The 27475-nt window shown below is 33.5% G+C and overlaps 1 protein-coding gene across 4 annotated transcripts; it reads left to right on the forward strand.

The window, feature by feature from the left end:
• Window positions 1-629: 629 nt before the first annotated feature.
• Window positions 630-21447, forward strand: LOC105345128 (WAS/WASL-interacting protein family member 1). 4 transcript variants are annotated; one of them, XM_066072789.1, is made up of 8 exons: window positions 630-910; window positions 3434-3634; window positions 8143-8295; window positions 9880-9993; window positions 12844-13700; window positions 15991-16240; window positions 17367-17471; window positions 19517-21447. In XM_066072789.1, exons 2-8 carry the CDS (start codon window positions 3445-3447, stop codon window positions 19552-19554), a joined length of 1707 nt encoding a protein of 568 aa, XP_065928861.1. In that variant the 5' UTR covers window positions 630-910; window positions 3434-3444; the 3' UTR covers window positions 19555-21447. The 4 variants fall into 4 exon arrangements, with proteins under 4 accessions (XP_065928861.1, XP_065928862.1, XP_065928860.1 ...); XM_066072790.1 differs by having other exon boundaries at window positions 18353-19579; XM_066072788.1 differs by having other exon boundaries at window positions 631-910; window positions 19514-21447.
• The last annotated feature ends 6028 nt before the right edge of the window (window positions 21448-27475 follow it).

The raw sequence follows: 27475 nt of genomic DNA on the forward strand, positions 1-27475 counted from the left end.
TAGAGCGGAGCGGATCAAAAACTTTTGACTTGGGCACCCCCACCGGCCGCCCTCGGGAAAAATTCCTGGATAAGCGCGCCTAATGAGAAATAACTGTAGACTCATTCATTATATAAAATCAGCTTTATAAACACTCCCTCACATTTAATCACACACATTGTAATGTATATTGCACAAAAAGAAAGACAGAAAAGAAAGAAAGAATTTTATAATATGATTATGAAAACAATCATATTTCTTAACGGTTGAAAAGTGTGATTTGCTCATAAGTTGTGATGCATTTGAGATGTATTCAAGGGCTGACATACTTTAAAAATCTTCGACATTTACCGGTATGTATATAAGACAGGAAAATATGGTAAAATAATGCCAAAAATTACGAGGGAAAATCATTTTAGAGTATTTTTAGAAGATTTATTTATTTTGATTTTCAAATTGCACGCAAAAATGAAAATATAATCTAGATGAACATTTATATAGAAGATATATCAAAAGACAATATTCAATCTCATAAAATAACTTCAATATTGCTGTCGATATTAATAGTGTCAAAAAAATAGTATGAAACTTTGCCGTGACGAAGCAATATGCGTTCTAGCGGGTTTTTAGTCGTATCCGCATTGGGGGTGTCGCTATTGGATCAATATCGTGACCCCCTGTACGTAAGTCAGCCATATTGAAACTTCGAGATTGCTCGCTTCCTGCTTACTGTCCGAAAATACATAGTCTTCCGGGTGGAAAATAACAACATTGATAAACTCAGCGAAGGAAAATGGAGGATGTTTCATCATCTGAGAACAATCTGACGTTCTCAGAGAACTGAGCGGATATTAAGGCCATTGTTCATGCCCCCAGCAGACTGACGAATCTTTTACAAACAACTCGATAGATGTGTCACAAGTAGGGCGAGGTGGGTGACATCTTTTTTTATTTTGTAAGGAGCGAATGGCTTAAAAGTTTTATTTTAGAATGGTTATTGATGACTCGAATATCCGTCCTTTTTGAATGCACACATTCAATAATGTTGAGAACGATCGTTGACAAATGCCGTCTGCCTGCATAAACATTTCCGGATTGCAGAAAAGTAGACTGTGCATATATTCGGACATAAACGCTAGACTAATACTGTAAATATGAATGATAAACAAGCATTATATGCTAGTGATTTAGTATTTATACCCGTAAACTGCTATCTAAGGCGAAACTCGTTGATTATTGATGATATGGCTATTTTTTGCCAGCGGCAGGGATTGAACCCGCGACCTCAGACGTCTACACTTGCAGACACTCGGATAATAGGGATAGTGTACTATGCTCAGGGTTGCATAACTTGAGTTACTACACCTTCCTATCACATCTTTTTTTACTTTTAATAGTACAGATCTCCCAGTCTGAGATGCTTTCTTTGAATTTACTGTTACGTTTTGTTGCATCTTGTACATGCCGGTATATCATGTTGTATAGCCCTGTTATTCAGGGTTTGGCACATACAATAGTTCATCCGGTGCACAATTTATCAGAACATAACAATTTTTTAGGCATAGCACATGCCACTGGGGTAAAACATTAGCCAGTTATATTGATGAATAAGTACATATGACAAAGTCCAAAAATGAACACCGTACATAAAGTTGTCAAGTAAATCTTTGATAAAATGTTGTAGGCCTATAGATAGCATGCGCGGATCCAGAAATTTTTTCCAGGGGGGGTCCGAAGGATAATTGTGTTTGCCAGGGGGGGTCCGAGGCATATTTTCGCGATAATTTACTATGTAAATTTAATAAATTTTCATTTTCCAGGGGGGGTCGGGACCCCCCCCCGACCCCCCCTCTAGATCCGCGCATGGATAGTTCTATTTGTGAGGTGATTGGCATTTGCTATCAGAATCCCAACATTAAGCTCCAGTGTTACAGCGATCTTACAGAATTTAGACATGGAGATTGAAATATGAAATTCTTTGGACTATGGTTTGATGATGTATAAGGAATTGTTACAGTATGTTGTGGTATACATGGTATATGTGTGTGTACTCTCTATTTGAATATGCTGTATACCTACTCTGTGTATCTTTAATAAATCATTTGACACAAAGATAATTTGATGATGAAGAAGGTTTTTCAAAATTCAAAAATAAGTCGTCGGAAAAAAATTAAAATGGCAAGGATGCTTTGTAAAGTTAAATCCTTGCCATCTCAAACATTTTTGTTAAAAATGTTAAAAATTCAATGTAATTGTGATTTAATCGATTACTTTTGAAAGTAACCTACCCCATCCCTGTTTGTAATTAATAGTTAATTGTCTCATAGCTTCAGATAGATTTGCAACAGCTGTGTGAAAACTGATATATATTTCACTTTTATGATATGAAAACCCATGCATTTTGTTTTCAATGTGCGTGTGACTCACTGCTGTTCTTCAATCATCTATTGCTCACAGAGAGTAGAATTACGGCCAATTTCTGATTCCATGAAAATGCTGCTGTATTATGATTTGCTACTTGACACAAAGAATTAAAACAAGTGTTTTGTTATTTGATGTCAGACGCCTATTGGTTTTTGTATTTTGATATACCGGTACGTCATTAGTATGGTAATACAATACAATATAAAGTAGCAAGATTAATTTTTTTTTTTTCAATATTGACCCATTTTGTTTACTATCAGATATTTGTTTAAACTGATAGAAAGGTTAGTACATTTGTGCTTCCTGTTACAGATATATACAAATACATCTTACTATCTTGTTACTATATGATTAACACAATATATAATTTTGTATTCAAATAAATCATGATTCATGAATGACCCGCCCATTATATCATAAAATCCAGGGTTGTCTCTAAAAATTGAAGTAGAAGGGAGAAATAAGAAAGTAGAAGGGGATTTGAAGGTCTAGCTTATAACTAGATTGTGTTTGAAATGCAATAATAGCCGGGTAATTACGTCACTTTAGGTGGGGGAATTCCCCACCTCCCGGGTCTTAGAGACAACCCTGAAATCAGTTCTACTCAAATGAAATGGTCAAATGATGATTTGATATTATGTACTCTTTGAAAATCTAACTATGATGAATTTTGGGGAAGAAAAAAAATGACCAACTTTAACATATTTAATATAAATTTTCTAGTAATTAAATGAAATCAAACTTACGTTCACATGTTTTCAAACAGAATTACTGAAAATAAGTACCCAAGGATAGCATACTATTTTATGAGTTTTAGATTTATTAGTTAGAGATATTTAAACCTTCAAAAAAAAATTTGAGATTTCAATAGATTTTGTCTCAACCCAATTTGAAGCAGCAATGGTTGGTTTGCAGACATTAAATATATATAGTATATGAGGAAGTTTGAAACTGCATGTACACATGAATTATTGAATATTAGTTTAACAATTCTCAAGTCTTTCATTACATTGATTTTATGTACTTCCAGATTTCCTCACAATGCCACCCCCGCCTCCACCACCCCCACCCCCTTCCGCTCCAGCTGCCCCACCTCCGGCGAAGGCGCCCCCAAAGAGTAAAGGAGGGGGAGGAGGGGCGGTTAGTCGGGGGGCTCTCCTCTCGGAAATTCACACGGGGGCAAGGTTGAAGAAGACCGTCACCAATGATAGGAGCGCTCCGGTGGTTGGAAGTAAGTATATTATGCAACTACAGTAAAACAGGGATATTACAAACAAGCGTAAAGTGAATTAATGATTACGGCGAAGTGATTTTTCATTCCCTGTAAATGTAAATGTTGTAAACTTGATGGATATAACGAATTACGCTTACAACGAAGCAAAACCACCCATCCCTGGGACTTTGTTATAAGTGTGTTTTTAATGTACATCGATAATGTGCAGCTGTAAAATTTTGTTGATGTGTTACTTACTGTTGTGTTTTGTAAATTCTTGCTATTTTGTGAGAGGTTTATTTTTTATAGCACATACTAACTGATGAGTTTATTTTTCCTGATTTGAAAATCATTGCAAAAGTGTGTAGAATTGGTCATTGCAAAAAAAAAAAATAATAAAGAATGGAATATTTAGCAATCCAATATCATGGATTTTATCAAATTATTTTGTTGATGTCCTTTTCTTTCAAAATTGAATAGATAAAAACAGTCAAATTAATTCATATTGAAACTAAAGCAAATCTGACATTGTGTTAAATGGCCTATTATTTGAATCTATTGTAGTCAATATCGAATCATAAAGATGCAAAATAATACAACAATAGTTCATTCAGGAAAGGAAATATTTCAATCCATTTGAAAAGAGGCACATTGAACTTCCAACCATTTAAATTGGCCTTGAAAAAGCCCTGTATGTGTAATAAATGTATCCAAAGTAAAACCTATATCTTGTTCGTTTATGTAATTTGCTGAAATCCTAATGTCCTGTCAAATCAATTGAACGGTTAATTTAAATTATACTTACATCCCTGTAAGTACATGTATATATACTATCTAATGTCTATATGAGGAAAACACTAGAACATTTACATAATCCCATTACAGTTTTAATGATCACAGGTGGAAAGTATACTTTCCTCTCTCTCTCTCTCTCTCTCTCTCTCTCTCTCTCTCTCTCTCTCTATCCTAAAGTTTATTTAACTCTGCATTAATAAAATTAAAGTTTTGAATTTGAAATATACATTATTGTACAACACATACAATATGGATGTTGGGTCCTATGGTCATCATGCAGTCTCTTGATTTTCTCCCAATCATTATTTTAAAATGCCATCCACTTTTATATATAAATATACATTTACAGAACTATTTCTTCAGTTTGGTACCAGTTTGGTTGTTTCTTTATTTATATCTGTACATGAGTTGAGGCACTCTACAGTTTACAACAAAATTCATTGACAGTCCTCAGGATAAACTCAACAGATACAGTTACTATTTCTTTGTAGTTTCTCTATTTATATTGAATCTGTACATGACATGAGGCAGTACGCAACAAAATTCATTGAAAGTCCTCAGCATAAAATCAACAGATACAGTACTTAACTATTTTTGAACTTTTGAACAGAATCTTACAAACACATATCTGCACTAGGATGATAACTTCGCTATCAATGAAATGTTATCATTTGTATCAATTTTAGTGAAAGCTTTGGTGTCAGATTGCCAAGGAAACATTCAGATCTAGACAAGTGAAAGATGAAAGTGATTCTGTAAAAGGATTAAAAGTGTGAAGTTATTTTAAATGTGGAATTTTCTTTTTGCTTAAAAAAAAAATATATATATATTTTTCTCCTCCTACACAGATGCGCTCAGACAATTATTGAAACAGGGAAATGTCTAGTGTACAAGTCTGAACTTATATAATCCTGATTAAATTTCTGTGTGAAGATGAGAAATATCTGATCACTATGACAGCTGTCACAAATAGAAATCACGATATAACTAAAGTCTTTTGTAGACCATGTACAGTAAAGTACTTATAACGAAGTAACGGGGATATGTGATTTTGCTTTGTTATGAGCGTAATTCATTATATTTACATTCTACTGTGTTTCCAATTAAATTCTATGATCTTCAAATGCCTCTAAATGCAACAATTAGTCAAAGGTTAAAATGACGAGTTTTATTATGACGTCACAAACGTTGAACGCTGTAAACTGCAACGTCACAAGCGAAAATCAAAGTTTACGCTTGTGGCTGTTACTGTGGCTCTTTCATTCATATTAACTTACCCTTAGGATAAGATAGGGATTTTAAGGTATGAATCACATTTGCAGACAAGGCAAGAAGTTAAAAAATGTAAATATAAGCATTAAATCATGATTTTTTGAAGTATACACTTTCATAACTGCAGCGGTGTGTGCATACAAATTTTCATAACACTCTAACGCGCGTTACTCAATTTGTATGCACACACCGCTGCAGTTATGTGAGTGTATACTTCAAAAAATCATGATTCAATGCTATAATATCCATCAAGTTGACATCATATAATTAAGTCAGGGGGAATACAAATCACTTCGCTGTTAGCGTTAATTCATTTGAAAGTGTGTTAGCTATAACCATGTTCTACTGTATGATGTAGAATCCAATGATCTGTATTGTACATGTGTTATTATAAAGGTATCATTACACTTAATATAAAATAGGTACATGTGTCAAGATTTTACAATACCGTGGTTTCATTAATATTCAGGGGTATTAATTTCTGTGGATAAATTGAAAATCACAGTTTCAAGGATACGCACATTCGTGGCCAATGATCCTTTCAATACAAATAAATAGTAGAAATTGCACTTCGATGAACATTTAATTTCATGGATAAACTTAACAACGAAATCCATGAAAATTGGTATTTAACGAATATTGATGAAACCACAGTATGACATTTCAATGCAATTCATCATTTTCATGCATTCATAGTTTTCATAAATTGCATTGAGGATACTAGTAAAACTTGTGTAACTGTTTCATTCCCTTTCATGAGATTTGGCCTTCTTTGTAGTTCGTTGTTAAATAACGCTGACCATTCTAGGTCTGTGTAACGTTTGATTGAGCCCACATAATGATGGCCCGTGGCAGGAATCACGGAGATCAGTGACATTGACAGCTGACTGGGTCAGGAGATCACTGCAGCCATTAGAATTGTTTTCGTTGACTGTGTAAACACTCTTTATTGACCGATTGGTCATAAAAACATTAAGGTAGAGCACTCGATGGTCAACATCGGAGAAAGAAGGGACAGAAAATTTAATTAAACGATGTTTCATAAATTGATTCCAGGTCTTTGGTTTTTCTCTGTTTAGATTGAAACCCTAAAAACAAACCTTTATATTGTATGCATTCCTTCACACAAGGTTATGCATTGGGTTAAGCAACGTTATTTATGATCTTTGTGAATTGAGTCCATAATGGAGGTAATCTGAGCGTTTGTAGATATGCATCACTGGGATTAATGGTAACAGACCTCGGTATCATAATTTGCAATAAGTCACGACTTCATCGTTTTCATAACGCAGAATAGATTGCATATGTGCATTATAATTTACTGGCATGCGTGAGCAATGATTTTTAAAAGGGCATCTCTTTTTCTTACAAAAACAGAAGATCGGTCTTGCATGCATTTCAATTTGTGCTATTGTGTTAAGTTCCTAGAACAAAATGCATGTACACTGGGATAAGAGTGTCCATTTCATTGAAAGAGGTAATTTTATAGTACTTTATTAGTGCAGCATGCAACAGGCCTATCCCAAAGTCACATTGTAGAATGAAGATTGTTTTTTTTCGGGGGGGGGGGGGGGGGGGGGAAGGGGGGGTGAAATATTTTCAGTGGTTGTATTTATTTCTCTTGGTGTTGTTTCCATATTTCCCAGAAGGTGTTGAAATACTTAGATATATATCCATTGTTGTTTCTAGGAACTACTTCTCAATAATGATTTAAATTTTACATTTGAATGAATGATTTTTCATAAATGGTTTGCTCCTGAACTTTTTTTTAAAATATGATCTCTATGTTAAATTTCTATGGTCCTTTAAATTAATGACCTTCATTCAGGTTGTTGTCTTGTAATATTGCAAATAAGCTAGATTTCACTTTTCATGCTGTTCAATATAATTATAATAAATATTCGTTACTGTAATGTACTACTAATCTACCCCATCTTTGCCCTCATCAAATATCTTCCAAATTTCTGGTATCATATTGAAAGAGAGTTTCATTGGCTCTCCTATATCTTTTGCTCCCTTATGATATAATGCGTGGACGAGTGGGCATTTTATCTTTTTATATTGACCATCTCTGTCAGCTTGTCACACTTTAAGAGAATTTGCTGATACTGCATAGCTTTATCTTATGTTGAACAGCTGACCAGGAATACTGAATTATTGTCCAGTTAGTACCACCACAATAATGAAGAACAATTCAATAATATGACTGTGCGCCGACCGGAGAGTTTTCATGGACTTGTTTAAATTGCTTATATTGACAGTGTTATACCTGTTTTAAGTAAGGCATTGTTAGTAATACACTAATTCCTAAATTGACCAAAACTTACTAACAAAAATTTTTCTTGCAGATGCCAAGAAAGCACATTGTTTTGCCTGATATGCTATGAAACTGTTTCTTGTTTTATAACATAGGTAACCAAATTGACCAGAAATTAATGGAAATTTGTTTTGTTTTTTAGATACAAAGAAGCCGTCCGGCGGTGGAGGCATGATGGGAATGCCCATGACCCCGGGTGGTGGGGGAGGTAAATTCAACACTGTGGCGGCCCGACCCAGCAGTGGCGCCCCGGACAGAAACATTCCAAACTCGTGGAACCGTAGTCATGACGATAGTGAGTACTTTACTATGTACTAATGAGTTTGAACTAGTAGTACCACTGGTAGTACAAAGATGTATATATGTGTAGAAACTGTGTTAATAGAGAAGGTTATCTTGTAATATGAAAAGATGTATGTATGTTTAGGAATTGTGTTAATTAATCAATAGAGAATTGGTTCATTAATGAGTAGATTTAGATGTAGGAAGATGTGTTCATAGAAAAAAGGTCCATAAGTGATAATTAGAGTAAATACACATGTAGGAACATTGTTAATTGCGTTAATAGAGGATCAGTTTATTATTTGAAAAGATAAATATGTAAGGACTGTGTTTAAAGAGGATTAGTTCTCTAAATTGTGTTGTTGTCCACATATAGGGGAACTAGTAGGAAAACATTGGTTGGTATTTACAATCATTGTCTAAATAAATATTACCCATGCATAATTTTTTTCTCATTTCAACAAAACAAGTTCTTTTTATTTTGAATTAATGTACTTACTGGAGTAGAATTATAGGATGAAGTGTCAGGATGTCCAATAGAAGGAATTTCCTCAAACTTTTTTATTTCTATCAGACAACACTCATACTGCAGTAACTTATTTTATAATCAAAATTCTGAATACTGTTAACCAGCTTTTATTTCGATGCGAGAAATTTTTGCAAGGTTCGCAAGAGTTTCGTAGACCACAGATATTTCTCATAGCGATCAAAATTTTGTTGATGGCCTAAACTGGTGTGGATCTGGCTTGACGGCAAAAATAAGTTGTCAAAAAGCAGATTATATCTCTTGTGAATAGTGGAATAAAGTTGTTGCAAATATTAGTTGCTGTTCAGTACCTAAAGCAAGCCTTGGGATTGGTATATTGTTATAAGTTGAACCGTTATAAACCGTTTTCCTTATATTTATTTTTTTTTGCTGATAATAGGTTTAAGGAAGATTTATAAAATAGTTAACAAACATTGAAATCTTTCAAAAGTTTAATTAAGACAGCTAACTAACTATGGTTTCTGAAGCCTACATTTCCTTGATATTACCAGTACATGGATATTAAATACGGCTTTTGTCCTTGATATGTATATCAATTACAGTATTGAAAATCAAATGACACTTTTTGTAAAAAAAAAAAAAAAAAATGACAAGTTCCTTGTGTTTATAATTTTGAAAAATAGTAAAATAAATATATTTGTCCTTTGCGATAACTTAACAATGATTCTGTAACTATATTTATTCACTGATGGGTGGTTGACCCATGTTTCCTATGAGATTCAGTTGATTAAATCAAGTAAGTCATATAACTTGACATACACACTGTGTACATAGGGACATGTGTACCAGATTTCCCTCAGAACTTGCAGTTGTTCATATTGATACGTTGTTATAATAAAGGATAGTGTCTTAATTTGTAGGTAAACAGATTTTTGGATTCCCAAATCTTTGGCATTGTTTCTAGCATAAGTTTTCTTTTGTCGATAATGTTGTTGACTTGTATTGTAAAGTCCCATGCCTTTGTAAATATGTAATATTGTTTTGACATCTTCGATGAGTCTCAGAGTTTAGAAATGCGCATAGATGTAATTTGCTTTGACATCCTTACAGATCAAGTTGCGAAAAAATTAGCTGAAAAAGGTCGTAAGTTGAGCCTCACTCAGGACGACCAATCGAGCAAAACCAAACTGAGGCACTCGCAGTCGTATTCTTTCGAGTCCCATGGTAATTTTATATATCCTTGGGAGTTGGCAATTTTTTTCTATTCAGGCATTCAGTCATGAATGGTTTTGGAAAAAAAAAAGAAATATTAACCCTTGATACTTGAAATAAGTCCAATGTGATTAATCGCATGTTAATTTGGTCTCTGTGTGTTAAAGGTCTTTTGTTTATTCTGTATCATAATCGGAATGGGGGCAAAATTGAGATTGTTAGTTCAGTTTATGATGACTTAAATAATTTTTGAATGGACAAGGCATTTGATAATATGATCATCACAATGCCAAAGCTTGAGGAAACTACATCTAAAAACAAGCTTTGATGTTGTGCATGCTAAATTTATTGAATTCAATAAAAAAAAAAAAAAAAAAAAAAAGCCTGTGTTCTGTCGGCAATAGCTTTCTAGCAATAGGTCTTCATTTCCAGCAATAACAAATTCACGTCAATGTTTAGAAAATGTTATGGGCAGTGGAAATACTAACTCTGAGTTGACAATATTATATGGATTGTTTAAAGTTTGTTATTCTGGTGAAAAGTATATTGTATATATATATATATACAGAAGTGGTAGGAAGTTTTACCTGTGTCACTATTTCTTACTGTTTGGACTGACTTATTGTACTGATTTAGAGCATGTTAATGACTAACCAATGTCTGTGTTGGTTTTGGGGAATAGTTTTCTTTTTACAGCTAAATACTGAATACTGTAGATTCCTTATTTTACGGGATTACTTAATTCCGTGATTGAATGGTTTTCCAACAAACCATGAGAACATAAAATCGCGATTGCCAAAATTTTATCATAATTTCATGTAATTTACATATATCCAAAAATTAAAGGCGAAATTTTGAAATTCGCGAGACGGGGTTCTCGCGATTTTATGCGGATATTAATTCCTCGTCTTAATTAGGAATTTACAGTATGTTTATCTGATTCAATAGATCTGAATTATTTTGATAGAAAAGTTGATGTTGAAATCTCAGATAATTTAGCCAGATAACATGGCTAAGTTTCAAATCATTGCATAACAATTCAAAAAAGGATTTAATCATATCCCTTGATGAAGAAAGCTGGGGTAATATTAGGTATCAATTTTCAAAGATAAATACATTTAACTAAAGCATATTATATATTTTGTCATTTTGCAGTCATTATTCTATCACTGTGTTTAAGCTGTACACAGAAGGATTTATATTCCAAAAAAAGTCTCCCCAAATAATATTGAAAGATATCTATTTATGTTGTGTATATATAAGCATGTGGTAAATGTTATTTGCCATAAGCATAATTATCCATGCAGTTTGTTTGTGAAAGAAAAATGAGCAGCAGTAATTATAAAAAAAAAATTTGAAAGGGACTTTGCCCAACAACCTAAATCTGCTTTGATATTAACTACATTACATGTGTTATTTGACACACTTTATGTCAACTGTAAAGACCAAATAATGGCTTTAGCAGCAACGATTTGTTCGACCTCAAAAGAGACTTTGTCCAAGAATCCATATGCTCTTGGAGTTATATTAACTACATGTACAATTTTACACCCTGTATGGTCATGAAATAGCAACTGTAAAGGTATACGGACCAAACACTGGCTGAAGAGTCGTTATAAGATGGTAATTGTACTGACCACAAGTTATTACAGTGACTGGTGGTACAACGCTCAGCATGTAGGTCACTTGACAGGAAGTGATCGGCTTTACCACAGGAAGTTTATATTTACATGTACAGCAATAAAACTGAACATGAGACAGTTACGTGTGTCATTAAACCAAGGACTTCGCAATGTTTATGTCACATCCTATACTTTGTTATCAGTTTGTACTGGACAAAATCTGAATTGAAATATTTGTTAATACTGTGGAATCATTTTTATTAGTGGGGGTCAATGTTTTTGGGTAGCCAAAATTTCCCTGGTTCCTTGGGACCTAATTTTGTTGGTGGTGTAATCAGGATAATTTTAATAAATATTAAACAAATGATTATGTATAGGTTCATGGGGATGTAAATTCATGGGCAACGGTTACCCACGAAAGCCACGAACATTGGTCCCCCATGGACAATGATGATTCCACAGTAGTCTGTAGAAAATAAAAATCAAGAATTCTAAATAATTTTACGGGAAGTAATCGCAAAGAAGAATAAAGAATAGAAACATTTTCTTAAAAATGATTATGTCACATCTTATTATAGAACTTTGTTATCAGTTTGTAATAGACAAAATCTGAATTCAAATTTGATAATATCCTGTAGAAAATTTAAAAAAAAAAACAACCAACAATTCAAGATTGTATGTAAAAGGAAGAACAAGGAAAAACATTGCCCAAGGTTTTCCTGTTAAGATTTCCTTTTGTTGGAGACCAGCTGACTTTGGTCTCATTTCCCTGTGGTAAACAATATTATGCAAACACCAAGATTTTAATAAAAAACCATTTGGCAATGCCAAAGATATGTCATATTAATCTTTGGTTACTCTGATAGACCCCTCCCTTTGAATTTCTGGTTAAAAACTTAATTTTTTCTCCTGTTCATGTATTCATTGACATGGTATAATATATATTTATTATTTAATATTTATTTTATAAGTGTCAAGTATTTCAATTATCTTTAAGGGATGCAAACAGGAGATAATTTCACATCTGATTTGCTAAAAACAAGTCTTTTAGTTAGCTGACATAATTGAATTTTTGCAATTTTTTCACATAATATTTGTAATTTATTAGAAAAAGTATGATTTATAAATTGTGTCTACCCAAATTTCTAAACACTATAAGCTTAGCTATAACAATGTATTCAATGCTTACCTGTATAAAGTTATTTAAAATTGCTCAAATTTTCATCATAAAATTTTACAGGTGAATCAGGAAGCTCCATGGGCGGTGGTGGTGCTCCAATGGGACTGGGAGGTTTGTTTGCAGGTGGAATGCCCAAACTGAAACCAACAAAAGGTGGAGTGAATATTCCACAGCGAACAAAACTGACAAATGGACCTGTGCCAAATGGACCTTCAAATGTGGGAGGGGGACCACCCCCATCCCATCCCACCCTAAACAAACCTTCATTCAATGGACCTTCAAATGCTGGAGGAGGGCCACCCCCACCCCCTCCCACCCAAAACAAACCTTCATTCAATGGACCTGTGAGGCAAAGTTTCAATAATGGACCCTCAAGTCGGGGGACAGGTCCCCCTCCTCCACCCCCCTTACAGAACAAGCCCACAATGAATGGGGATGTGGGTGGTCGGCAAGGGCCACCCCCTCCCCCACCCCAAACAAACAAGCCTGACTTAAGTGACAGTGTATCTCGGCCCAATGCAGGCCCACCCCCTCCCCCTCCCCAGAATAGTAAACCGGAGTTAAGCAGTAGTGACTCAATCCGACCAGGATCAGGTCCCCCTAAACCTCCCTCATCGCACCGAAAACCAGGACATTCGGCGGCACCCCCGGCGCCACCAACCTTTTTAAAACCCAAAACAGAGGACAGCAGTACAAGTGGAATGAATGGAGGTATGCCCCGAGGGGTGCCTCCCCCACCCCCTTCCAGGCCCCCACCGGGCGGAGGGAAGCCTGGGAGGCCATCATCAGGGGTGGGGAGACCCCAGGTCAGACCGCCATCAGTGACACCACCCCCTCCCCCCACCAACAGCAGGCCAGGAAGCATGGTGGGGCGACCCCTTCCACCCCCTCCACCCCCAAGCGGAGCAAGTGGTGCTGTACGTATTTCTTTTGAAAATTAAAAATAATTTATGTACAGTCAAACTTTATTATTAAAAACAGTGAGATTTCTGAGTATTCTAGATATTGAGGGTAAAATAGTTAAACAATAAGTGGTTGTGACTTACAAATCACTTTGACATATCCATTGTATTTGAGATTCGAGTGTTCAAGATATTGAAGTTCAGCTGTATAAATACAAGGTTTTTTCTCATGTTTGCAACAATTTGCAGTGGATTTAATTAGTCATGTATTTTTGAATTATTAGTATTGATATAAGATAAGGATCATTTGCATTCAAAAAATACCATAAAATAAATTTGAATCAAAACATATGATTAATTAAAAGAATCTCCAATAATTTGAAATGGTATATGATTTTCATTCAGCTCATTTTCTATCTTTTGTCGAGGCTTGGGAATAGAAAAATCACTGAATAAAATTTATATACCAATATATGAATTGTGAGAGATCCTATATTTGTACAATTTTTGCTATTGGAAAGGACTCTGAAATATGCTTATAGATAAAAGCTGTTCATAATGTTCACTTGTATTTAATGTTTTTCCTGTCTGAACAGTATGGGGGGTAAACTTCCAAAGTTCAGTAACACGAATTAATTTGAAGCTTTTACATTTGTTGTATATAAAGCTTATGGATGTTAGTTGATCTACAACTAAATATACAGTAACAATAAAAACTTATTAATTATAGAAGATAAAAAATTTGGTTTGCTAAAATTTGTGGGGGACAATATTTGTGTATAAAGTTAATTTTCCATAAGTTCATGATGATTTTATGGATTTTCGTGTACTTGTATTGGATAGGAGGACTCAATGGTCTTGGCCATTTTTAAAATTTTTTGATCTCCTTTGGAAGAAGATTTCTATGTAATAATGTAGGAAAATACCCGGTACCCAAATTTAAAAGTACCCGGTACATTGTATAAAGTATGGATTTTTTTTTCTTTACTGTATAATAGTTTATAGCCAAACAAATCCATGAAATCATATCTTAAAATTTTGAGGTAGACCTGATGGTGAATTTGTTGATCATCTAGCCTCCTCAAATAATTATGTGTTTTATAATTTAATGAATGACACTGTTCTTGTTTTAATCAGTACTGGTATCTTAATTTTTTAGTCACGTCAATACATGTATCTGTGTATCTTAAAATATAATTTATCGAGTCAAATGATTCCAGAGTTCTTATTAGATAAATGAAATCTTAATATTTAAGAGCATCAAGATATCTCTTTTAGATGTATGAGCATCATGCTTGCTGGAAAATCTTTTTTTTTTTTTTTGATTCACCAGTGATGTACACAACCACTTAGTGTGTGGGAGTGACTGTGTTGTGTATATATTATCCATGATGTATAATATTTGTATTATGCAGAAATGAATGACAAACTTGTTCATAAAACCTTAATTATTCACAAGTGCATCCTCTATAGCACTGGTGACTCCTCATCAATGTCATCCCCTCTACATGGATGTGATTCAAGCTACACCAAAGTCGTTTCTCTGTTTTAAACAAGCAAATACTTATCAAAGGAGGAAAATACTTTCTACGTTTTATTAATTTGATACATCATTATAAATTTAAGTTTCATTTTGCCCATTCTCTCTTTCTTTTTCCTCTAATTAGAGGGTTGAAGGGAGGATCATTTAGTTTTGGATAGTTACGTATATATATACATATATTGTACTAAGAGTCTAAGATTTCACTGACAGGAAGTTAGGTTAAGATGTTTTGAGATGATTTAAGTCCTTGTGCTTGTTTATATTTGATCTTCTTGTATGACTTGTAGACTTATAAGCATGTCTGGCCGTGACAATAGATTTTAAAGTGGGTATAAAGAGAACTTGTTTTGTTTTCTTTAGTTTATAATCCAGTTCTACCGAAAGCAGAAAAACCCTATAAATTCAAGTGCTTTTTTTTTTAATTTGAATATGATGTTAAGGGAATATGAGTTGACTATATAATTCATAAAACCTTTGAACTTTCCTCTTTAAGGTCACAAGTATGAAATCTGGACATGTATTCTTTTAATATATGTGTTTAATATGGGATGAAAGGCTTTCTTATGTAAGACAGAGAGAGAGAGAAAAGGGGGGGGGGGTGACCAAACACAATTTGAGAAGTTCTGAAATAACTGCAAGTATTTTTTCTGCAGAAAAAGCAGTCATTTATGTTTGTGTGATGACAAAAAACCTTCACCATTGACTATGTTGTTTTGTTTTAAAAATTGTCACCATCAAATGATTATTGTTGTTTTGTTTCAGGTTCCCCCTCCTCCCTCAACTAGGCCCCCTCCCCTCCCCAGGAACAGTGCCTCCTCATCACAACTAGCACCCCCTCCTCCAGCCAGAACATCTTCCAACACCTCCCTCTCTGGGGGAACAATATCAAGGCAAGGTGGTGGGCGCCCAGGACCCCCACCCCCTCCTGCAAGAGGACCCAGCGGTGGTGGCATGCAACCCCCACCCCCTCCAGTACGGCGGTCCTCGGGAAATTACTCCGGAGATAATGATGGTGAGTCAGTAATGTAAAGTGGACTAATTAGGTACCAAATACTTTACAGTGTGATGTTGTTAAGACTTTTTATGTGCAAAGCATTAAAGTTATACGTGAACAGGATGTTATTAATCCTGCTTTATTGATTTTTGCTCAATTATTTGTATGAACTTTTTCATTTAGATTTTAAGACATTAGGTCAATTTGTAACAGATGCAATGACCCTCAAAACTCTCTTCAATCAGATGTTAAATTGTTAATGAAATATAAACATATTCTTTGCTGCAGTGGCGTAAGAGTAGATCCGTCATTTCCATCACTTGCTGTACAGAGAGCTTTTAGAAGCTGGTGGTGGACTGTCAATAAATTTTTACGATTTTATTTTAATGTTTTTCCCGAACCAAAGTCACTTTTTCCCCAATTATAATGGTCCTCTGAAAATCTTTGAACTATTCTGTTAAGGAAGAGTTCTTCATAATATAAGGAGATTTACGACAGTTGATTTTGAAAAATTTTCTACATTACAAGTTTTTTTTGTTCAAAGCTGAATATTTTTCAAATCAGACTACATGTTTTGTTATATATAAAAAAATTAAGGAAGTTTAGAGAAGTTAATTCTACCTTGTGTGTGTACAACTTCCTGCCTGGTATTATGTCAGATTTTTATGTACCAGTAAGCTTAAGATTTTGTGTAAAATTGAATACAGTAATGTGTTTTGATTTTTTCTATTAAAAAAAAAAGAAAATTTAAAAATTTCTGGTATCTACAGGAAACATGCGGCTCGTACTTTCGTGGCTTTGCCAATAACTTTTTCAGTGTGGAAGTACAGTTTACATGAATGTCTTATTTTCTTGGCAACAACAATGTCCTACTTGTAAACTTACATAAAATTTCTATAGATTTCAATTTTTTGTCAAACACTGAAGAGTCATTTCAAATTGTAGGTGTCGATTATCCATTTCATTATTTTCACATGAGCACTGATAGGAATTTCCTTAAAGTCGACAAAAATTTAGTTGAAAAGGGGGGAAAGGGTGTTTTGATTGTACATGTATGATGTATCACATTCTTGAATATGGTATAAATTAGATTCTTAAAATGCATACTATGAGTTTAAAGTTGTGTTTTATCAATTTCTTGTAGAGTTTGAAAATAGATTCCGATTCCACAATGGGAATGAGTTACCTCCTCCTGAACCATTTACAGGCTCTAACAAAAATTACCCCAGCAAAAATCCCAGACATCAAGGTATGTACTCACATTTACAGGGTTTTGCTAAAGATATTGCTCATAACTGATTGTAAATAAGTATCTCCCATAATGTTTAGCATAAAATTGAACGACAGGGAAAATAACTGTTTTCCCCCAATTTTAATAACTGCATTTATCTTGTAAATCAAATATCAGGTTAAATATCCAGTTTTTATTTCACAGTTTGAATTAATTATATTAATATGCTTAATTTTAACTACAACGATTTCAGTGTGTCATCTATTTTTAAAATTATAACAAATGTGAATTAACATCATCAAGGTATCCTCTATAGTAAGAGAATACAAAAATACATGTATAACATTTAAGTTAGGTGGGAAAAATGATTGATGCACATTTTTTGGACACCAACAAATTGTTTCAAATGCTTCCTCATTGATAAATTACCTCTGATCCTCAGCAGTGCTCCATCACTCTCATAAATCTGGAAACTGTTTGTTTCATAGTTGTTTGTTTGTTTCATAACTTCTGCTTTTGTGTATGAACAAAATGGATAGGAATCTTAATTAAATGGATAGGAAACTATAGTATTTTATTACATTATTTCAATCAATCATGATAATAATTAGCACATTAATTATGTATGCATAGAACTTTCAGGTCTGAGGTATAGGGGAATGAACATCCAATGAGGCATTCCAAATTTTTTACCCAAATCTGTATATATACTTTATAATTCAGTTGGGCAAACTTTTGTTTTTGGCCACACTCAAGTTTTATATGATCTTATACAGAATATGCACAATGAGGAAAGCTTTAAGCAGAGGTCTATACAACCATTGAATCTTGTATCATAGCTAGAAAATCTGTTTAGTTTGCATACATGTATCTGAAATCCAAGCTTTTCCTTATTGTAGCTTTTAGTGTTTATATTGAGTGAAGTTGGTAAGGAGAGCAAGTTATATGAATATGACTTGTACTTATATACACAATTTTCAGTTTACAACAATCAGTATTACTTGTGTATTTATTTTTATTTCCTTACTGTTGATTATACCATCAGAATATTCATATTCTCTCTCATCTTTTTTGTGTATGTACAAGGGAGGTCAATCTTGTACCCAATCACTGCATGGATCGTAAAAATATATATACATTGTTATGTTCTTTGTGTATTTACTTTTACACAAAGAAATATGATTAAACATTATACTTAAATATATTATTACATAAGTTACATAGATCTGATCAAGGGTGTTTTCAGTATTGAGATTTATTCTGAGTTGTATGACATGTAGAGACCATGCTTGAAATATAACTCAGAAAAATTCACATAAATGATCCCACTTGATTAGATATGGGTGATGTAATGAATTGATTTCCTTTGTAACATACATTATTTGTTGGTACAAGTAATTCAGTTATTCTAAATGACAGAATTTAAAAATAGTAAAAACTAGGCCGAAATAAAATTATTGATTGTTTGGAATTGCCTCCCTCCTCATTGAAATACCACCTGCTGATAAAACTTTTTTAGCAAAAAAATAAAGAAGTTATTTTATATGGAGATTTTTATTTTTTAACAAATATTAATTAGTTAAACTTTGATTTTTGAAAAGTAAAAAAAAAAAAATAATCCCTCCCTCCCTCCTGGATCTAGAAACCCCCAGGCGGCAATTTTTTTTTAAGGATCGCCTTATTTTAAGAAAAAATTCTTATGTTTATATCTCGTAAAACAAGATTGACAGAAATCACAGAATTTACCCGTGTAACCATAGTACTGGAACTTTCAACTACATGTATTGTGAATACCACATATCTAGGAGAATATTTCAATGGGTGTAAATTTATAACTTTCCAATATTTTATTGCTTCAATTTATGTATTTGGTATCATCCAAGATTAGCACCATATCAACAAAGGATACAAAGAAAACACAATTTGTTTTTAACTCATCCAAAATATTGCTTTATAGTTTTCATTATTTATTAATATTGAAGGCAATTCACTGTATTGTTATAAAAGGCTATTCACAGTAGAAATGAGCATACTTGTAACAATTTGCTTTTTTTCTTCAGCAGGCAATCAACGAGCTCCACCTCCGCCACCCCCCAAATAGAGCTGTTGTTGGATCCACCAACCTTTATATTTAAGTGAAAAAAGACACTAAAGGAAATGGTTCAATGGACGAATCTGTTAGGGCCACAGAAGGATCAATTTACAACAATCTGTTGATCAGATTGGACATTGATGAGTTGTCACGCCCAATTGACAAGTGGCCCCGCCCACAAGACATTATACTAGCAAATACATATGCACTCTCTCTGTCAGATTAATGATTGACAGCTGTCATTTATATCCTTATATCATGATTCCTGATATATGGACAAGTGCAGGATTTTTTTTTCTCAGTCTTTCAATGATGATTTTATTTGCTTCCTTTTTTTTCTCGTACCTGAAAAAAAGGGCACAAAGCAATTACTTGAGAATTATTTACACAGAACTTGGAATTAAATATATCCTAGTAAAAGAAATAAGTGTGTGTCTGAATGAGCAGGTATAAATGTTTGAAAGAGGGAATTTACTTGGGGATTTTTCTGGCCAATATTGACTGGAGGGGTGCATTTATCAGCTGCCAGCCTATACAGTAAAAATGCATATCTCGCACAGCACTTGTTAATTTTCATTCAAATGTATTCAGTTAAATAAAGCAATTTTGTATGTAATCAAAAATTATTTTTGTATTGTTTTAGGGAATCAATATTCTTGTGAACCCCTTTTATTTTACAGCAGATTTGTATTTATATTTTATTTTCTTTTTTGCCTTAACTGTCTATCATTTTTTTTTGCCATGACATTGGTAATAGGTTAACATTTCCATTTTAATGCAGGTGCTTCTTTTGTTATATTTTCCCTTTCAAGGAAATATAAGTTTGTTACATGCTTATTGTCAAAGATTCTGTTGCAACCCAGCATTTTGTTTTTTTATTTGATAGATGTACCATCAAACACTTTCATCTTTTTTTTTAATAACTTAATGTGTATGGAAGAAAAAATATTTTCCAGATGCCTTTCTTTAATTATTTAATTTTCAATTCATACTATAACTTCTTTGATTTGCTTTCCATTCAGTAAATCAACAGTAAAGACATTTTTTATTAAAACCTTTTAAATTTGTAAACCTTGACCTTTCTGTGAACTTTGCCCTTTATTTACTCTGTGTGCGACCTTGACCTTTCTTTGACCTATGAGTTTGAGTGCACCCATTGTCTCTGCATTCCGTTATATGTGTGTGTGATGCTAACTTATGAGGAATGTTTATGTAAAAGTGCTATATTCCCCCTTTTTCTACTACTCTTTCCTGTATTTCTATACACCTTCCTCTTTCTTAAACCTATCAGCACTTCCTTGAATACAGTCAGATCTGTTACGTATAATGAGTTTGTTAATCCGAAATCAAGTATAATCTAAAATACCTCTATCATATTCAAAATGTAACCATAGGAAAGTTATCATATGAAAGTTTTTAATTTTTTTTTCTTTTGAAAATGTTACATATTTGATTGTATTCTTAAACCCTTAGAGGAGCAGAGATTTTTAAGATATTTTATGATCAATGGATTTGGATTTAATAACACATTACTAGTTCTATTTATACCTAATCCGTTGATACAATGAACGAAAGAGAATATTCTGTGATTTACTATTACTGGTATGAATAATATCTTGATTGATTATTAAAAATCATATATTAAATCTTATGATGTATTCTCTCTTCCGTGAAATGAACAGTAGTTCATTAGGCACATGTATTTCATCCAGCGAAAATGACATTTATAACAATAACAATGCGTAAATATGGTGATAGAGGATATATTATTTGAATGCTGAACTGAGTGTTTTAATTAAATATGAAAGGCTGACAGCATTCAGATTTTCTAAAATATTTATTTATAATGTCTCTATCCCAGTCATGATGCTATTTAAGAAATACAGTTATTTATATAAACACTTTGGCGTTCATTTGTTTTCTGTTTGGGAGGAAACCTTTTAGTTTAGTATAAGATGCAACTGGAAGGGTGTCTATTACGTGTATAAAATAAGTACCGGTTTTGAGAGACTGTAAAATATATAAAGGATAATTGATTTTCACTAATCATTAATTCCTGTTATTGTTATTATGTATTGGTATAAGCTGCAAGAATTGAAACAAGAGGCCCATGGGCCACATCGCTCACCTGAAGAACAATAGGTATGATAAATCAGCTTAACAGAGTCATAATACAAACTATATGGATACTGTAGAACCTGTATAAATAAAGTCCAATTTTCCCCCCTGGTTATTCTTATGTTTATAATCAAGTCCCTTTTCTAACAGGATGATTTTATAGCCATATCACCTGTTGAGCATTGCAGTTCTCAAAAAATTCTAAACAATTGTTTATACATGGGATATAAACCTACATCAAGCTCTGAAATCCTTGTGAGGCCAAATATTTGTCCAGGGGCCAAAGTCTAAACAATTTGAAAAAATCAGCAATATGACAATATGCTTGCATATAAGTAAAACCATATATCATAACATTTCATTTTTTGTAAATAATCAAAGTTATATATTTTCCTTTGTAAAATTGGAATCCCAGTGTAGCCCCACCCTACTCTTCAAGATTTTGATTTGAAAGAATTTATATCTACATTATCTGAGGTTGATTTCAGTAAAATTACAGCTTTTCTAGGCAAGAGGTTTTTACAATAAGATATTTAAAATAATTTTCTATCTACATTCCTATGTATCCCCCCCCCCACCATGTTGTGACCCCATCCAACCCCCTTGGATCATGATTTGAACGAACTTGAATCTACCCTACCTGACTATGTTTTCACACAACCTTCAGTTTTCTTGGCTGATTAGTTTGAGAAGATAATTTTAAAATATTTACACCAAATATTCCTGAGTAAAAGTTCAACCCCCATTGTAACCCCACCCTATCCCCAGGGTACATAATTTTCACACAGTTGTTTCTATACTACATAAGGATGCTTCCAAACAAGTTTCAGCTATCCTGGTTGATTGGCTTCTGAGAGGAAGATTTTAAAGATTAACACTATATATTTCTATGTACAACTTCAAATTCGACCCCCCATTGTGGCCCCACCTGATCATCCGTGGACCATGATTGAAGAAACTTGAATCAACACTATCTGAGAATGCTTCCATACAAGTTCTAGCTTTTTTGGTTAAATGATTTTTGAAAAGAAGACTTCTGAAAAAATATATATCAGCAATTTTCAAATAAATCCTAGTTATCTTTCCTTGAAAAATAGTGTGGCCCTTCATTTTCGCAAACTTGAATTCCCTTTACCCAATGATGCTTTGTGCCACGTTTGGTTGAAGTTGGCCCAGTGGTTCTGGAGAAGAAGTCGAAATGTGAAAAGTTTACAGAAAGACAGACAGACAAAATGATGCAGGCCGGACAAAAAGTGATCAGAAAAGCTCACTTGAGCTTTTTCAGGTGAGCTAAAAAGTGCTTTGTGTGAAGGACATTGCATTGTGTTGAGGACAGTTGGGTGTTTTTAGAGAGTACAGTTGTGCATTGCTTGGAGGACATTCGTATTGTGTAGTGGACATGAGTGCATTATGTGCAGAGGGTGAAGAGGACGGTTGTGTTTTAGGTGAAGTGGGCAGTAGAGAGCAGTTGTGCATTATGTAGAGAGGGCTGCATGTTCAATATACCAGTAGAGGGGGCATCCGGTATTTGTGAAGAGAGCAGTACGTTGTGCATTATGTAGAGAGGGCTGCTGAGCATTGTTAGAAGAAGGCAGTTGTGCACTTTGTGAAGTGGGCAAGTTGTGCTCTTTATGAAGATATAGTTGTGCACTTAATGAAGATACAGCTGTGCACTGTGTGAAAAGACAGTTGTGACTATGAACATTAGGAAAGCAGTTGTGACTGTGTTAGGAAAGCAGTTGTGCACTGTGTTGAGAGACAGTTGTGCATATTATTTAAGGGGCATGGTCACGATTTTGTTCAAATTCTATTTTCCTGTTTTTATTATTTGCAGTGCTGTAAGAATGCATTTCTGTCAATCAACCAAATTTGAGAGCCAGTCTAAGAGTAATAAGCAAGATACACTGTTCTCAATTCGTTGTCATGTAAACAAGGCTCGTGCAACGTTTTTGTTTACATGGGTTCAATATACCAGTAAAAATCTTTCCAAGTTGATTTGTCTAACATCTTATTCATTTTAACCATAAATAAACAGTTCCTAACGTTTAAAACATTCATTTTAGGTCTGAAACTGAAGTTTTACCTTCAATTAACATTCAAAATGTGAAACAAAATCTGTTAACAAGGCAAAAAATAAAATTGTAGCTTGCTTAATATAGCTCAACAAATGACACTCAAATGTTGGTTGCCTATTAAAAATGCCTTACTGAAGCAATGTTAACATTAAAATATGAAAAATAATTTTTGACAAAAATTAAGACCATGCCCCTTTAAGAACACAGTTAAACTCTGTTCACGTGAATATACGTTGAGTTTTCATTATGCTATAAATGATTATTGCAAATAGTTTTTGTGAATTAAATACTGCATTCAATCATTTATGCTTTTCTAATTATTTTACATTATGTCAAGTAGTCTTATGTTATTTTGTTATCTCTCATTCAAATATTAGTTTACCCATAACAAAATTGTGGAATAATAAGTTAGTCATTCAGTTGTTGTTGATTTCTTCATTCAGTTGGCAGATTTTGTGAGAAAAATCTATAAGCAACAAATTTATTTTGCATTTTACCATTCGATTGATTATAAATTTGTTCAGTTTATGCAGTTATCGACTTGGTACGAAGGTAACATAAGAATTGTGGAACCTGAAGACACAAATGATGCCCTAGACCGATTCTTAGAATAGTTGTCGAACTGCGCAGCAAAAGACTTAATTAATTTGAAGATTTAAAAATCTGAAAAAACAAGAGATGTTTTTGAAACACTTATGCCCCCCTCCCTTGGAAACATCCACGAAGAAAATTAACGAAAACAGCAAATAACTGAAACTGTTCTAAGTCAAAGGGGCATAACTCCGTCGAAAATTGCTCAATTGTACGAAAATTGAACTTGACCTAGACATTATTATGATACAAGTAGATCTGTATACCAAATTTCATTTCAATATGTGCAACCTCCGCAAAGAAAATGAACGGAAACTGCAAATATAAGTGGAATTTCTCTATGCCCAAGGGGCCTAACAATGTCTAAAATTGCTCGATCGTACCTAAATTCAAATTTGACCTAGATAATATTATGATAAATTAGTATACCAAATCTCATTTTAATATGTGCAACCTCTGCAAAGGAAACGAACGGAAACTGCAAATAATTGGAATTATTTTAAGTACGAGGGGCATAACTTTGTCAAAAAATGCGCATTCGTCCCCAAAATCAAACTTGACCAAGATATTAAAAAAAATATCATAATAAATCCGTATTCCAAATTTCATTTCAATACGTGCAACCTCAGCGAAGAAAATGAACGGAAACTGCAAATAAATAGAATTTTTAACGTCCAAGAGGCATACAATTAATAATTACTCTGTCGAAAATAGCTCGATCGTACCCTATATCGACCTTGACCAAGTATCATTAAAATAAATCAGTATACCAAATTTTATCTCAAAAAATGCAACCTCTGCAAAGAAAATGAAAGGAAACTTAAAGTGGACAGACTGACAGCAACAAAGCAATATGCCCTCCCTTCTTCGGAGGGGGCATTAAAATATGAAGGGTGTTTATTGGTGTCCCCTTTACAACTATTCGTCATGAAAAGGTCTAAGCTTGCTTATTTAAGTTGTAACTTTGTCTCAAGGTAGGGTATCCTACTGTGCAGTGTATTAAAGACATTTTTTCATTAAAATATAATGTATACTTTTTTAATTAAAACAATTACTTTTTGGACCCGTACCCCACTTCAAAAAAGACTTTACCTCAACTTATTCCTATAGAACTGAACAAAAACCCTTAAAACTGGGACAGGTATAGAGATGTATATCAATTCAACACGGGTTGTTTTGAATCGACATTTAATTTTTTTATGAAAAGTAACGTTAATGTGTCTCCATAGACACCAGAGTGCTTAGTATAGACTGGATTTTTCTTGTTCTATAAATAGATCCAATGCCAACTGATAAAAATAGGGTATCCCATTTTGAGGCAAAGTTAGTACAACATCAATGTGCAAGATTCAAACGTTTTCTCAACAAATGGTTGTAGAGAGGACTCGAATGAACCCCCTTCATATTTTTTTAGATTTCTAAATCTTTAAAATAAGTGTGTAGCTGCGCAGTTTGACAGCTGTTATAAGTTATAAAAAAGGCATTGTCCTGTTCTTGTAAGCATAATATGTAGAATCTCATATTTATTGCTTTTGTATCTTGTAACAGTGTTGGTCAGTTTCGGGCAGAAACACGCCAGTTCAAGAAATGTTTACATTCTTATACTCAAGTGTACAACAGCTGTACAAGATGGTTACACATCCCCCTTAATGTTAGACCAGCAGACCAGTCAAATCAACGACTGAATTTACAGTCATTTTGTTTGAATTTTTGTTGGGAAGAATATTCAGAAGAATATTTACATAAATAGTATATACCCCCCCCCCCCCCCCCCAGTAACAATGACCAACATTCCGATCTACCCTGAAGCATATGTTCATGATCTAAGATATACAATAGACAAACTGGCAAAAGGAATGGATCGTTAGAATATTACCATACAGACAAAAAGGTATGTTTCTTGCAAACCTTGAAAAAGTTGCTTACAATCTTCTTAATCTCTTCTAAATGTATATGAATTCATTTGCAGTATTTAAGGTGCCCCATAACTTTGCACATCAATTGTTTGATCAATAATGCATTGCTTCCAAATATTTTGTGAATTTTGGAGAAAAAAAGATGCTTGAATAGAAATTACTGGGTGCATCACCAGCTTTTTTACATTTTTCTAGCTAGATCTTAGAGTGCAAATATTGGTGGATTTTGTTTTTGAAGCAGGTTTCCAAATTCAACTAAAGAAGCTTGACAGTAATTCATACTGTTAGAGCCATTACTCACAAAACTGCTGGTTTCGGAAAATCCATGGAAATTGATGATCTTGAAACCAAAGTAAATAATGTCATTCATATTCATGTACATGCAGTATATATTTTCCTAATCACATGATGTCTCATTTTTGTCTTATGAATGATTACTGTGGAGTCAATATTTGTCGTATTAATATTGTATACTGTTGAATGAAGGGAAATACTACAGAATTATCTACATGTAAAGGACTATACATGGTATGGGCCTAACATGGCCACCTAAAGGGAATATCATTATTTTACTGTAATTCTTTGTTTTCTTTGTACAGATATATATGTGATGTGTTTACTTATATAATGTTCATTTTGATTCAAGTGCCCACAATTTAGAAATACGGCATTGTAAAGACAACCTTTTTCCGCCATTTTTGCATAAAATAGCTTGTTTTCAAGCAGTTTTTCTTTCAGGAAACATAGAGTGCATGCTTGAACCAACAAAATATTTTAATCAGAGATGTATCTAGTTAAGTCTAATAAGTGACAAAAAATTTGTCCTGGTTCAAGCATGGGCTCTATATTTCGCATTCGTAAAAAGATGTGAAAAATGTCAATTTTCGTCCGATTTTGATTGAATTATAGAAATAGTGTCACTTACAGCAAGTGAGTGCAAATAAATCAAACAAATATGTGAAAAATATATTTTATATCAACTCTTCTAAATCATAACATAACATTTTGTACCCAAAACACTTTAAAAAATAGTGAATTATGGGGGCCAAATTGAACTCTTATCATATATAATTCTTTAATTATTGGAGCCAGTTTTAAAGAATCTATTCAAATTTTAAAACTTCTTTTTATTAAACAAAAGTTTATGGATTTATAGATCATATCTAAAGTTATAGGGTAGATCAGGTGGTTAATTTGTTGACCATCCAGCCTCCTTAATATCTTATGCAG

This window comes from Magallana gigas, chromosome 10 (genome assembly GCF_963853765.1).
Source record: "Magallana gigas chromosome 10, xbMagGiga1.1, whole genome shotgun sequence".
NCBI lineage: Eukaryota > Metazoa > Mollusca > Bivalvia > Ostreida > Ostreidae > Magallana > Magallana gigas.